The sequence below is a fragment of the Pseudorasbora parva genome, chromosome 16 (assembly GCF_024679245.1).
Source record: "Pseudorasbora parva isolate DD20220531a chromosome 16, ASM2467924v1, whole genome shotgun sequence".
NCBI classification, from domain to species: domain Eukaryota; kingdom Metazoa; phylum Chordata; class Actinopteri; order Cypriniformes; family Gobionidae; genus Pseudorasbora; species Pseudorasbora parva.
In genome coordinates, this window is record NC_090187.1 from 34,928,439 (window position 1) to 34,944,570 (window position 16,132).

Here is a 16,132-nt window from a genome sequence, read left to right on the forward strand (position 1 = left end):
CATAATTTCCAGCTTTCCTTTTTAATACAGCTGGCACAAGAAGAGAGGGGAGCGAGTAAGTGAGAAACATGGTAGCTTTGCAGTGGCGTCTGGGGACTGGTGCAGCCATTAACTATGTGAGAGTGAGAGGGCCTTAATGAAGTGAACTGTGCTCTCAGAGTTAATGAGAGAGTGAACTCACCACTAGAGCAGTCCAGTCCTCCCCAGCCTGGCTCACACTGACACGTATCAGGAGACACACACCGACCATGGGCACACTCCTCCGTACATCGCGCTATCAGAAATAAAAGAACAAAAAAGACAAAGACACATAAAATAATGCTTTAAATATACATTTGGCAGATGCTTTTATCCAAAGTGACTTACATTGCATTCAGGTTACACATTTTGACATTATTGTCAGTTCTTGCTTTCCCTGGGAATCAAACCCATGACATTGGCGTTGCTAGCACCACGCTCTACTGGTGGAGCTACAGGAAACAATATAATATAGCAGTAATAGAACAAATATTCTAGAAAAACACTTTGCAGAGAATGAACGGGGTTGAGATCGTTCCCAAAAACAAATAAGACATTCTAGGCATCTTGCATAAGACAGAAACATGACTTATCACAGGAGGCTGTACAGACACTGTAGGTCTGCGCCTCCCGTAAGACATAATTTAGCCGCCGCAAATGTCTGCTGATGTGCTGATATGGAGGATAATGACTACACTGGCCATTTTCCAAAGATGGCTGTCACCGATGCCTCTTCGCCAGAGTAAAGCCCTTCTTACAGCCACACGTTTAAAACGCTCACTCTGACCACAAGAGATTGAGTCCTTGGTCAACATCTCAGTTTATCACATGAACCGGTTGTTCCATGCAAAATGAGCCGACGTAAGCAGCCACAGCCGCAAGGAAACAAGCTGTAAATCCCTCCAAATTTGATCAGCCTGCACTCCGCCACAATGCTCTAACACAGCGCCAGCCAACCAGCCTTCATGCTGTTTACAAAGTGTGCAGTTTTCTTGATCATTCCTATTGAACAACACAGCGTCGAATTGATTGTCTATAGCATTAGTATTCCTGCCAGGGCCCTCGCATTCGGTCAGATATTTGGATTCGGACAAGTAATAAAATGACCTACCCATTTTCTTATGCTTTTCGGGGTGATGAAAAAGATGAATTAGAGGGAAAATATATAGGCGTTAAGAATGAATAATGCTTAAGGGAGTGAAGGTCACCTGGCCAGCAGGACTCAAACCGACAGACTCTTATCGGAGTCAGGAAACAGTTGACCCCCAAAGCTTCCGGAACAATCCGCTTTGATTGGAATCAGCAGTGACTCTCCAAGTATAAGCGGAAGAGAGCATGTTCTTCTACAGATTTTAGCGTGAAGAAGTAAAAAAAAAAAAGTGTCAGATGCTATGGTATGTCCTTATCTTTGACCATGAAATATGTGAAGGTTGGTTTGAACAACAATGTAAGCTAAATATGGCCAGGCATGCATTTTGTTGAAAGAAACCTGATAAATACAATGATGACTAGCATTTATCTTGTCTGGTTAATATGCTTATTTTGATTCTCTTGGGTAACAGTGAGAGAAGTCTTTCCTAATCGCAATGAAACAGTAAACAATTCCAATGAAACACAAACTCAAAATGTAATGAATTCAGATTCTCATAAAGTGTTATGTAGCAGTATAGTGGAGTGCGTGTTAATCTGAATAAATCAATTCAAAGAGAACTCAGAGAATGGTATTGGGACTTCTCCCCCCTTCTACTTCAATATGTTCCTCCAAACCACACAAGAACCACTCAGTAAAGAGCAATATTTCAAGTTCTGTCACGTTCACAGGAGCCCTGAAGTATGACACAAATCTTAAATGTCAACACCTCGGGAACAGTGAATTATTTTGGTGCCCACACATTTTGTGGTGCTTATGATAATCTGCTTTTTACCAGTAAATTGTTTTGAAATATTACTATACATATTTATACTGAGGGTAAGGGGTACAGATTTATTTATTTTTATTCAAGGGAATCTTTTTTTGATCGTTTAAAAAAAAAATAGTATTTATGAACTTAGAATTCACTGTATATGAATGCTTTGTAGCAATAGCCAACAATACATGATTGTAGGGGTCCAAATTATACATTTTTCTTTTATGCCAAAAATCATTAGAATATTAAGTAAAGATATTTAGTAAATTTCCTAGCGTAAATATATAAAATATATATATATATATATATATTAGTAGTAGTAATTTGTATTGCTAAGGATATCATTTGGACAACTTTAAAGGCGATTTTCTCAATATTTAGATTTTTTTTTGCACCCTCAGATTCCAGATTTTCAAATCCACTTCAAGGTATCTCAGCCAAATGTTTTCCTATAGAGCTCCGGTGGTTGACGTCACACAATCTAAACTCCGTCATTGGTATCGAACAATAATTAGATAAAAAGAATCCAGACTGTTTAAACCTTACAATTTTAACATGGTGGACAGCTGATTTGTGGCAGGATGCCAGAACATGTGGAGGAAATCAAAGAGGAAATCATTTTATCGAAGTAAGTTGTTGAAATGCAGTGAATTTCTTTTTATTCTTCATTCTTAACTACTTTTGCTTCACTTCAACTAATGATAAAAATAAGTTCCCATTAAACACGATACTTAATCATGAATAACATAAGTGCTTTTATATATAAATACATTCAGAAACTGTAAACAAAATTAAGGGTCAATAAATAAATACTGAACCCCCCTAAAAAACTGGTTTTATTTGACATGCACTACACGGACTAATGGGACAGACTGGATGGGTTTGTGTTAACCGCTACATAACATAACGTTTTCTCTCTTAAAATGTAAGTGGGTGTATATGTCAGCATTATCATATACGTGTAAAGAATTGAAGTCTGTCATGTAAAACAAGAGCTTATTGATGCAGTTCAGTCTGCCTGCTATTTTATTCTATCTGTTAAGGTTACACCTGATCAGAGGCTTCTGTAAATATTTAGTTTATACGTAGATTTAGGCTTCAACTAAGTTTAATGGTGCAAAGCAAAACTATTTAGCAATATATAAGTTGTAACTTAGTGCCCATTTAAATCAAAACTAGGCTAATTGTAACTTGCGCACAGCAGATGCAACCAGCCCCTGGATACTGCGGGTCAGGAAAGCTATCCGTTCCTTTATCGATACACCCCGGGGCATTATAGGGATCTGTTATGTTTAATCTATCAAGGTGCGCAGTAAACTCTTTTGCCTTGAAACTCATGCTGGCTTCATTCATTTCATATTTGCTACCGGCTGTCCCTGCCTGCCAATATGGCGTTGTAAACAGAATGGGTCACCTGACATCCGGAGCTCTATTGTCCTAACAAATCTCAAATGACATCAATTAAAAAGCTTATTTATTCAGCTTTCAGATGATATATAAATCTCAATTTTTTTTAATTTATGCTTATGACTGGTTTTGTGGTCCAGGGTCACACATACGTACATATAAACTATGTATGTGGTGGAAATTGCAAATTGCCTTCTGGTTGAAATAGTTTTGAAATTAATTAAACATCATTGTGCATGCAAATAAACCACGCTCATATGAGTGAATTAATGTGTGTGCATGTTTTGATGCTGGCACACACTCAAGCTGGATGCAGTAGGTAAAGGATGAGGGAGGACTTGCCCTCATTCCTGGCCAGCATGGCTATAGATTATCACTCTTTCAGCCTTTGACTGGGCCCTCAGTATTGGACATAAGCACAGGAAGGGGATGGGGAGAGGGAGAATCCCAAATACCCAGAGGATAGTGCTTAGAGCAGAAATGCTCCACACACAGAAAATGCTAAACCTGCCACTGGCAAATAATGTAGAATGGATTTACACAGCACTGAGAACCTGATATTCAAGCATGCCCGTTCTCCTCCAGCTTAAAAAAAGAAAAACCTTTAGAATTTGTGCTGACAAAGACATCAATTTGACTTCTTAAAATCAATGAAGCTATACAACGTGCTCCAAAGCGAGTTTTGAAAAACTGGTGATGAAATGATTGATTTTTGTTACAATCAGCAATTTCTGATCAGACAACTGAGAAGAAATGCTAATTTGTCACATCTTTTCAGCAAATTAAAATTAATTTATGTAACGTAGGTGAAAGGATAAAGCGTGCCTTTTCCCGAGAGCTGAATTGATGTACGTGTCTATAATACTTCAGAAAATAGGTCTTGCATTTTAATTAAAATTCAATGAATCTTCTTCCTTCAAACACAGAAAAGGACTATGTCTGCAAGCTCTACTGAAAAATTATGTTTTTCATTTCGATAAAAGGCTAATCTCATTACACAGTGGCGTTATCATACCGGGTAACAATAGAGCTAATTGTAATTGTCATGCATTATTACACTCAATACTCATCTGGCCAAAGATTTAAACATACAGTTTGACAATCAGTCAATCAATCAACACCTTAAATAATCCAAGTTTATTACTGTATATATCTACTAGAATGTAATATATATATATATATATATATATATATATATATATATATATATATATATATATATATATATATATATATATATATATATATATATATATATATATATATATATATATATGAAAATTAATGGGGAAAAAACTAAAAAAGGTTTCAAAATCAAACGCAAGCGAATGCGTGATCTTATCTATTCCATCAAAGAAATCTACTTTGTGATGGTGCATGGGACTTTATTAGAGCAACTAATTCTCCAGCAAGAAGCTGCAGCATGCACATAGCATCATTAATACTGCATCACTAACTATTTGAGACTCTTCTGACCAGATGGTGTAAACTGCTTTGGCTCCATGAGGTTTGGCTCCAAGAAAAGTCATTGCAGCTTAGTATGAGCAAGATCTCTTCCTCAGCATTAAATGCACACTTGCAAAAACAGTGCTAGTGCTATGACAGGAATAAACTCATTAGCTAAAGATTCTGTGTAATAAGAAAGCATACAGTCACTACAGATGATCCTCTTGTATGCCCACTGACAATTTGGGATTGATAGGTGCAGTGCATGCAGATTAAATGACTTAAATGTTTCTAGCAGCTCACTATAGACACAGAAGACAACCTGCAAACATGTCACCTTCAAAGCAGTTAGGCTGTGTTGGTTTAGGCCATTAATGAATGATTTCTTTAAAATGTAGCTAAAGCACAAGGGACTGATTCTACTAGGAAAGTAGCTCATAAAAGGTACATTTGAGAGTATAAACCCTGAGGTGTTTGATATTAAGAAGATCCACATATTAATGCCTTAATACCATCTCTCTTCCCTGCGAAGTGAACATAGCTAGATCTATAAAGCTCTTAATCCAAGCCACTGAGAGCAGAAGGATTATATACAGAACAAATACAGGAAAAAAACCCACTGAAATCCATTTACCTCTCTAAGGTGACCACACCATTGGACAAAAAAACACCTTGTTGCTGGCAGCTTACACTCAATGGCCAAATTATACCCTGAAATCAAATAAAGTCAGCACAAAATTGTATGTCTAGATGAAAAAATGTTTAACAATTATTATAATACTATTATTATTGATCAAATTATTATTTGTTATTATCCATGTTTAGTCATGGATGTGCAGGCGACATCTGGCATTTGAACTATTTATCAGATGTCTGTCAAATATACAAAAGTGCACAAATTAAATAAAAAGGAAGTATTAAACAATGAATGCAAAGACAGAAGATGACTATTACTGCAACATGATTACAGCAACTTTTCTTAATAATCACAATAAACATGTCAAGTAATCAGTTCATTAGCCTAAAAGTAGACTGCTCATGGTTGCATGCAAAGTACAGTAGCATCTTGCTGCATGAACAGAGTGAGAATACAATTGAAGTGCATATACTGACTTTTTTTACACATGGCTCATCCAATCAAATCTGTTTTTATAAAGCATATTTTGAAACCCAGTGTACAGCCATGATTTAAACAGCACAGAGGCAATAAACATAGCTTGAGGTCACTGAGGGGAAACATTTATGCCTACCATCGTCTCCACAGATGGTGTGGTTCCATTACAGAAACAACTGTTAACATGAAATTGTTGCAGCTATTGTGTGGTAATGAGAACATTATTGATTATTGTCATTGCCTTCTTCCGCACAGAACACCAGACAATGTCAAAACTGATCCCTATCCCAGCTGCACCTAATCCCATGGTTGTTAGCAGTGCCTTCAGGCTACAGACAGAGCTGGACACAATCCCACTCAATAAGGACAGAAACATGAGATCAACTTTATCTTCAACAGACCATGGCCACTCGCAAAAAAATCTTGTTACTAAAGGTCATTGTTGAAACCTCTTCTTTTCTACAATGACCTTTTGTAACGAAAGAACAATATCTGGTGAACACGATGTTGATTTGCATGAGGGTTACAATCAATGCATTTTTTGGCTCTTATTGTTCACCATTTTCATTCAAAGGGAAGCAAGAAAATCAAGAAGATTTGGTCATTTGCAATATTACAGGGATAGTTAAAACCAAAATAAAAAGTTAAATCTTCCACTATTACTGCTAATGTTGTTCTCAACTTTTACTTTCTCATGTGCAAGTCAAAATGAAAAAACACTCCAAAAAAAAAGAGTTGAACGAACACAATTAAATTATGGAAAACATTTACACGCAATTGAATTATGCATTTCTAACAAAACTGTTTTGAAAAAATTTGTTGCAATCTTGTTGAATGAACTTAAAATCATTTAGTTAAAACTACAAAAAAAAAAAAAAACTGTCATTCCAACTAGATAAAGTAGGATAAAATCTTCGCTTGTGTTCTACTAAAAAAAACAAAGACACCTACATCTTGGATGCCCTGGGGATAAGCAGATAAACGTCAAATTTTCATTTTTGGGTGAACTATTCATTTAATTTATTGTCTTTATTTCTATAAAAACTATAAAACTATTAGTCAGCAACACTTGATCACTTGGTAATTGTAACATGCAAGTAATGATCAAGTAAAGTATTTCTCATCACTGGCATTAGCACAGTTACAGCTCATTGAGAACAGCACAGCCTAACCACAAGGTCTACACTTCAAAATAATGGTAACATAACAAAATCGACACAACATAAACACAACTTTTAGATGTCAAATATAACTGTCAAATATACATCAAACGTTAATAGGTCTTGCCCTTAACTAAAATACACATTAAACAGAACTTAATTTCAACATTTACTCTCCTGATCCATCCCTATGCAAAGCATGCTGGGAACTAGAAATATACTGCCCAGTTCAGACAGAGCAACATAAATGATTCATGTAGTCCCAACACAAATGGTTTAGGTTAACTTAACATTTTACAAATTTTAGTTCATTTAACGTAATCAAATTGAGTAAAATGACAATTAAGTAATTTTATTAAGTAAATAAGTAATTTGTGTTGTTTAATTTTTTTAATAAACTGACCAAACAGCTAGAATCATCTTTTTGAGTGAAATTTGAAGAACGTTCATGCTTCTCTTCTTCATACAATGAATGTTGTTGGGGATTAGGGATTGTGTTTCAATTTAAAAAAAATTATAATAACATAAATAAATAATAGTATATTATATTTATGTTACATTATAATATATTAATTAAATCACCATAAAAGAAGGAAAGGAAAAAATAAGTTTTAAATCATTACTCACAGAAAACGTACTTTCATCGCATGGAAAAGAGCAGTTTGGACATTCTCCTACAGTAATTAAGGTAGACCACCTAAGAAAGAAACCGGTCTCAAAAACATGATGGTAAGTAAATAATATATTTTTAGTTTATGGATGAATTAATTAAAAGCTAAGAGAACATAGAAACTGTGCGAGCAAACATATTAATTAAATACCTGCTGAAATACCAAATTGCTTAATACCTGCTGTCATGAGAGCAAGGTGTGAAACAGTAAAATTAAAAATGTCCTTGGAACATAAAAAGTGTTTTCTGTGGCATATGTAAATGACAAAGCTTGTAAATCAAACTACAAAGACTGGCAATGCTGTTTAGGTCCCTGTGACACATGATGACAGCACAACAGTGGCTGGGTCTCATGGCTTGTTCCATAGTAAAGCGGAAAATTCTTTTTGATATGGTGAAATAAAAATACGAATTAATTATGAATTAGTATGACTTCACATAACAGCATTGCAGGTTTATAATCGGCATTTCAAGCGACCACACCGTCTGTGACTTATCCTTTTTTCTTCACATTATTGAACTGAATTGAATTTTTATGATTCCTGCAGAGCTGAATATCACAGCGGCCCATATCAGGACTTAATGTAGGCTGTTAATTCCGCTCGTCCTTGTGGGAGTCCATTTAAAACACACAGGTTGAAGAATTACATGACATTATGCTTATAACGTCAGGATGCTTTAAGAGTAGCTATACAGTTGGCACATGGGCACAGAATACATTTATCATAATCTTACATATTCAGAAACTAAATACAGGACCACAGGTATAAGTTTCATCAGCTTTAATGCAAGCATACAGTAGTCTGTGCTTAAAGATGAAGAAAAGCCATTCACCCAGGAACAGACATTCATCAGAAAGCCTGTCCCACCCTCTTGTTAATAATGTCGAGTAGCTGTGAGGACATCAAATCCCATTTGCTCTTAAGCTACGTGTGTTGATTTTTATACCCTCCCTGGAGCTCCGTGAGACCGTCATTTAGCTCATCACCTTGACACGGTCCTGTGCAAGGTCCTTTCACGCAGAGATTTTTGCATATTGTCAAACAACCGCTGAACCGTGCAAGCCAAAGGTCTGAGCTGACTGACAGGATTCACTCGCTTGTGATTAAAGCACATTAAAGAATAATGAGTCTGGCCCTTACAATAACCAATCCGGAGAAACAAAACACACATTTGGCAGTGCGAAAAGACAATAAATTAGTATAAAAGCCGACATTTTTGACATTCACTGCTCATAAAATAATCGCTAAATCTATCATTCAGACCACAGCCAGGGAAAGTTGTTATTTCCTTAATTAGCATATTATCTCCAGAACGAGTGGAATTAGGACAATGTATTTGCAGTGAATCACTCAAGATTCTTTTTTCTAAAAAATGAGCGATAACTGAATGCTATTAACGCCGTTGTAATGGCACACTGGCAGTGTTAAAAATGAATATATGAGCAAACCCAATATGAGTAGGACCAGTAATGAAAGGCACAAATTATGCCTGAAATATGCAGTTACAAAAATGCCTCAAAGATGGCTGAGATTTTGATGAATGCCTCTGGAGGAAGGAGTGGGGTACAAGGCTTAAGAGGACATCGCTCAAGGAGATGAATGCTTTTATTGTGCTCATAACCACTAGCAAGAAAGAGAAATTGAACTGTGCTGATTTAAGAGGAAATAAGCGAGCAAAATATTAAAGACACTCACGGACACACAAGTCTCCACTCTCGAAGTAACCGGGACAGCATTGTGAACGGCGACGGTACATGGTCCTCACCCCACGCCGATAAGCCGTCTTGTAGCTGGTTCTGAGATGGAAACACGTACACATACACACAAGAGAAAGCATGAACATCAATAACTGGGCAGGTGAACTCCACAAGGACATCATGACACACAGCTGGCTACCGTTAGCTTTTCTATTTTTCTGTAATTATCCTAGCCAAGCCCTAAAGGTGGAAAGAGGAGAAATAAACATAATTAAAGTGAGTTACGGAAAAGTTGAAGGACAACTCGCCTCTGAATGCTACATTGCATCACGGTGACTCACTGGGCCCACAGCTTTTAGCCGGGACACTGACGATAAAGTCTTTAATGCAGCAATTAAAACCAATGTAATGTCGGATGACAGTCAAATGGCCATTTCCATCCCAACTATAACCACTACAATCACGACTGGTAGCATTAACACTTGGTGATAAAAACACTGGCACACCGGCATCTTGATTTTTATGTGTCTAGTGGGAGAGTGCTGCCTGTTGCCATGGAGCTGAATTGTCACTGCAGATCAAAGGTCATGGTCACACTCACCTGTGTCTGGTGCATTTGAACCAATTGAGGATGTCAGTGCACCTGGTGTAGTAGATCTGGTCAAACGGATGAGCATAGGACTCTTGAACAGTCACTGCATAGCTAAGAGAGAAGGAGCAAAGAAAAATTAGTCATGTAATTATATTTTCCCCTCTTTTGTTGAAATACATTTTGACATGAAGGCATGGTCCAACACAATATTTAAAGGTGTTTCAAATTTTCACTGGTATTTCTGATATAATTACATCATAACTATTATGCTTTTTTTTCAAACTTAATTTATTAACAGAAACTGGGAGTGTATAGCTGCGTCCAAAACCTGGAAAATGCTGCCTTCGGAGGACACATTTGAAGGCAGAAAGGCATCAATCCACGTCCGAATCTAATGTTTGCTTCACTTCCTGTCTCATGATACCTTCATCTGATCGATTTTTGAAGGCAGCATTTCTGTATCCTTAGCTGCGTTAGATATCCCACAATCCTGTGCTTTCCATTGAGTGACAGTTGAGCTGGGAAAATAAGACGGTGTCCGAAAGTTGCGTTTGCTGGTCAGTTTGTGTGTGAATGTTAGCTTTTTACCAATATTTTCCACTTCTGATGTCATTTCTAGGGAGAAATTACTAATGTAGTAATTAAATATGTGTTTAGTTCTCACCAGAGCTCGCTCTATTTTGCTTGTAGATCATTAAACTATTTGTCCGAAGTTTGTTTCGTGAGGTGCCTTCATTTACAAAATGCTGCCTTACAAGACATTGCCTGATAAGGCAGCGAGGCAACGAGTCAGCTGCCAATGTTTTCGGACGCAGCCATTATGTAACATGTCAGTTGCGGTACCCTTAAGTACCAGCAGATGGAAGCTTCATTTCCATAGACTCTGTTATTCTTGGACTTCATTTCCCAGTATCCTCTGCTCGTTATTAGTTAACCTATTTCACCTGTGTCTTGTTTTCTTGGTTTATTACCCTGTCTATTTAAATGCCATTTGCCCTGTGCTCTGGATGAATTGTTTGTCTGTTGGTTTTGGTTAGCATTCTCTTTTGGCATTTCGAGCAGTTCTTGTTTTTCTTAAGTTTAATTCCTGCCTGAGACTTGGATTCCCTATTCCTGTCTACACTCCATGTAGTGTTTGTGGTGTATGTGGACTAGTGATGCAAAGTCCGATTCATTTCTGCGATCCGGTTTGTTCCTTGGACAGTTCGGTTCAATGAACCAGTTCAAAAAGCCGATTCGTAGGTTCTTGTCGTCCTCATGCAATAATGTCACTATGCATTTCTTTTATGCTTTTTAATACATTTCTCTGTGTCATGTTCCCTTAAAATATAACATTCAAATAAAGTAATAATCTGTATCAGTGCATATTAAAATAAAATTTGCATGAGTGCATTTTCTGATTTTTGCCTTTAATTCACTTAATGGTGTTTGTGTTGTGTTGTGTTCAGTTCATTAATTTATTCTTTGCGTCGGATTCGACTGAAAATTGCCCAACTACAATACACATTACAGGCACTGATCAACAAACGTGGATATGTTACATGTCTAAAGCAGCTATAGATATAGATAGATAGATAGATAGATAGATAGATAGATAGATAGATAGATAGATAGATAGATAGATAGATAGATAGATAGATAGATAGATAGATAGATAGATAGATAGATAGATAGATAGATAGATAGATAGATAGATAGATAGAATCTGCATGCATAATAAATTATAGTAAAATTTATGGTTTTTGCATGGTTTAATAAAATGTTATTTAATAACAGTAGTCATAATAAACATATTTCCAGTAGTCTATGTGCATCAGACTTGCGTCGTCAACTCGCCTCTGTAATCCTCGAAAACTTTGACAGATGTTTGAACTGCCTCAATCGGTTCTTTTTCAGTCGGATGTGCTACTTCAGCTTTTGCGTCTTGCATTGATTATATGTGCTTGACCCACTGCCTGGTATGGACTCTGACCTTGGATAATACTTTTAAATAAACTGTGTTTGGATTCTCACTGCTTCTGCTGTATGCTTTCAATATAACACCAAATCGTTACAATATATTAAATTAATTTAACAATTTATTTTGCCATTCTATAACATTCACGATTCTGATTGTGTTTTTTAATACAAATAAGTTATTGAGTGGAACAAAACAAATTATTTCAGTTTACGTTTTTGTTTGCTGCATTTTAATTAAGTTTTAATACATTTAAAATATATATATATATAATTAAATAATTATGTCAACCTGTTGTGTCCTTGGAAGTTTGCCCCCCAAGAGGCCCCGCCGCTCCGATTAAGAACCACTGGTACAAAAGTGCACACACATAAAATCACATTAAAATATATTAAGGTACAGGGTCAATTAATAAAGGTTTATTAATTGATCCTGTACCTTAATATATTTTAATGTGATTTTACCCACACCCAATTTTATTGTGGCATTTGGGGAAGTTTATTTCATTTTATAAAATATATGGTCCAATATATGACTTGATACCTTGTACACATTTTTGCTTTTTGTGCATTAATAGCATAATTGTTTATTTAAACAATTTTGCAGAAAAGCATAATTGGCTGTTAATGGCAGGATTCTATTGTGACAAATGCACAATATTGTGTCAATACAGTAGGACAACATTCCCTGCTGTTGGTCTCAAAATGTTAAATGAGCTGTAAATTTCACCCTGAGCATAAGCAATGAAAAATTCTAGAGTTTTTTGTAATCAGGACATTTGTGTATTTGTATATACAATAATGAACCTATCCCAAGAAATATTTACTGGAGTCAAATGGAGTCAAGACAACTTGCCTTGGGGTCTTTTACTTGAAATTGCCCAAACATGATTATGTTGCAGAGAAACAAAAAATGGTCTGGTCTCAATTTTATAATCAACAGCCTTGTAAAGATACTACAATCCAAGAAACCATAAAATGCTTAAATGTAATATTCAAGTTCAAAATAACTTGTTGACTCAAATAACGAACAAGCATATATTTATCTTCCAAAGCTTCCTTAACTCTAGAAAAACAAGTTATCTCATCATAATTTCCATAAAAAAACACTACAAATTTGTTGCCAGCAAAATGACATTAAAGCTCCGAAATATTCTCTTTCAGGGAACCAATGCTGAAACTCATTCATCTCTGCAGCCCTCTGTCCTCCTCTCAGTAGAGGCAAGAGCTCCTGCTTATTTGTCATAACTGATAACACTCTTTACAAATAATACTTTTTCAGGCAATAGGTTCAATCAAAACAGATTGTTCTGATCAACTGAATGCTGTTGTGTCTGTTTTATGTTAGCAACATATCTTTACCTCTCTCCTGACACACACTCTCTCTCTCTCTCTCTCTCTCTCTCTCTCTCTCTCTCTCTCTCTCTCTCTCTCTCTCTCTCTCTCTCTCTCTCTCTCTCTCTCTCACACACACACACACACACACACACACACACACACACACACACACACACACACACACACACACACACACACACACACACACACACACACACACACACACACACACACACACACACACACACACACACACACAACAAGGTTAATAATAAGAACATCAATATTGTTCTGTGTGTCTAGTGACTGAACCTAATACCTGTAGGCAAGTGTAACCAGATCAACACTCCCAAACAAAATCCTTTACATCCCCTCAACTGTGCCATTAAAAGTGCATACAGTCAATACAGGAACAAACAAATGTAGATGTTCATCCTCTAAATCTCTGAGATAACAGAACAGAGCTGAAATACCCATTGTGTATGTTTTTGCAACTGATCCATATAGCTTGTAACCACATCCTTTTTGTCATCCCATAAGGGCCAAAGGTTTACCCACTGTTGTAAATTTTCATCAAGTATCAATTCAAGGATTATGTATCACCAACACAACAAATCCTCCGATATGTAATATTCTGACAAGTATCCATTTTGAATAGCTTTTTATCTCAGAAGACATACAATCACTGATGGGGTCTCACCTAGTAAGTAGCAACACTACTATCTTGAACACATTTTTCTGAAGCTCATCTATTTTCAAAATGGTGCCATTTTTTCCCTGTAATAAGCATTTTTTTCGAGCAAGTAGTGATTGTTCTCAAAACATATCATAATCACATTTTCACATTCTATTGGCACTGCATAGATAGACACTTATCAGAACAGAAGTCAGAAATCAAATGCACTCTTAAACAGTCCTCTCTGCCAGATGTAGCATAGTAAAGTCCAAGTACAGAGATCAGTTTGTTTGGACTGTTCAAATATATTAATTAATTACAAAAAAAGTAACTTAATTACATGAAAGTAAAAAGTAAAGAGTAGTAAAGTAAAAAAGTAAAGTAAAAAGTAACTTAATTACATGATTTAGGGTGTATTCTAGTTTTATGAGTTGTATTTATTGTAACGGAGTGTCTGTTCACACTAAGTGCAAATAGCGTGCCTTATTGGCAAGTGCTATTCGCACTAGCTCCACCTAACAATGCCTGGCTGTGCCAAACAAAATTTTTAAAAAAACGCCCATATTTCAACATCCTCAGTGGTGCAATCAGTAAAGCCTAAGGCTAATGGATCATTGTTTTGTCACGATTAGGATTAAAACGGTATGGAAATTTAACATCACGATTATAGTGACCCAAATGATCATGGTTACTATCACGGTTTTGTTCAAATAATGTTTATATTACAAAGAACTGCAACTTTATATGGTGTAAATATAGAATATATCACTTATCAATATATTAATCTGATTGATTAATTAAGTGCAAATAGCCGCTGCCTTATTGTAAATATATAATTTCAAGTTGGATGCAGTAATCCTAACTGAGATGGTCAAAGTTTATAGTTTAGCTAGCTACTTTAAAAAAAAAAAATAGCAGGTAGCCTGTGAGCAGTATCACAACATTGTTTTTAAAATGTTTAAATGTAATAATAATAATAATACTTACTATTAAAGGTAGGGTAGTTAAGAATGATCTAAAATACTTTGTCCAAATTTGTTTAAACTTTCTTTATATGTCAATACATAATTAAAATGTAAGTACTCTGAAAAAGAGAGTATAACAATTGAGTGACTAGATTTCTTTAACTGCAATAAACACCGCTCACTATTTTCGTTTGGGCCAAAACAAGTGATTGGCTTGAGCGACTGTCACTCTCTCTCGCTACCATAGCTACCAACCTTTGCTACAGGTTCAGCCCACATGCGTGCACTGCTAGGAAGAGCAAAAGCATTCAAAATTCACAGTACCGGGTTTTGCAGTCAGCGAAGGCAAACAATGCAAAAAAAGGAAGACAGTACAAGAAAAGGCAATGCACAAAAAGTCTTTGGATTAACAAAGAAATCAAACGCGAGTAAATATCGGAGTGGCTTTTCCAACGATGGCGAGAACTGAGGCTCAAGGGGCTGAAAACCGACTCCTTGCTGGCTGTATTTCTGTTGGACAGGTAATCTTTCATTTTAATTATACATTTTTTTGGTTTATGTTTTCATGAAGCATGTATCACTAGCACATGTAGCTGCCTAATATAGCTAACATAACATTGCTTAGCATAAAGTTACAATAGCCATTAGTAGAGATGATAAATACCCAATATGCTTAGCTCAAGTTGATCGCTGTTGTGTTGAATTTTCGCAAAATTTAATTTTAGATGACAAAATGCATGTGTAAAAGCTAGTACACCGCATCCAGGAACTTTTTTTAGAACTAAGTTAGCTTTAGCTACTACTAATCAACAATGCTTTCATCATGGAAACTCTTACATGCAAAACACCGTATATGTTATGAATCTTACACGAAATTCATCTTTATCACAGCAGTATAACTGATGTAACTCGTTTTTAGCTTTGCCTTATAAATATAACTAGCTCGTTACCGAATCAAACAAAAATATATTTTAAACTTTACCAGTATCGGTATTCTAGCTTGATAGTGAGTACTAAAAGACATCTTATTTGTTTATATTCATACTGATAAAGTTAGATTTAACAATAGACTAGTCATTGAGAACATGAACATGTCAAAGAAAGTAAACCAAACCATGAAATCACTGTTGACTTTGCTTACATGATGGAATATCATACATGTCGCAAGTTATTTTGGCAAAAGA

The 16,132-nt window shown here is 35.9% G+C and overlaps 1 protein-coding gene across 5 annotated transcripts in view; it reads right to left on the reverse strand.

The window, feature by feature from the left end:
• The window catches only part of megf11 (multiple EGF-like-domains 11), a 147,894-nt gene that overhangs the window by 96,469 nt on the left and 35,293 nt on the right, over positions 1-16,132 (reverse strand). For all 5 annotated transcript variants that reach the window (XM_067420483.1, XM_067420484.1, XM_067420485.1 and 2 more), the window contains 3 exons: positions 10,023-10,124; positions 9,420-9,520; positions 182-274 (listed from right to left, as the gene is read on the reverse strand). In XM_067420483.1, coding sequence (XP_067276584.1) covers positions 182-274; positions 9,420-9,520; positions 10,023-10,124 — 296 coding nt within the window. The remainder of the gene's footprint in view (positions 1-181; positions 275-9,419; positions 9,521-10,022; positions 10,125-16,132) is intronic.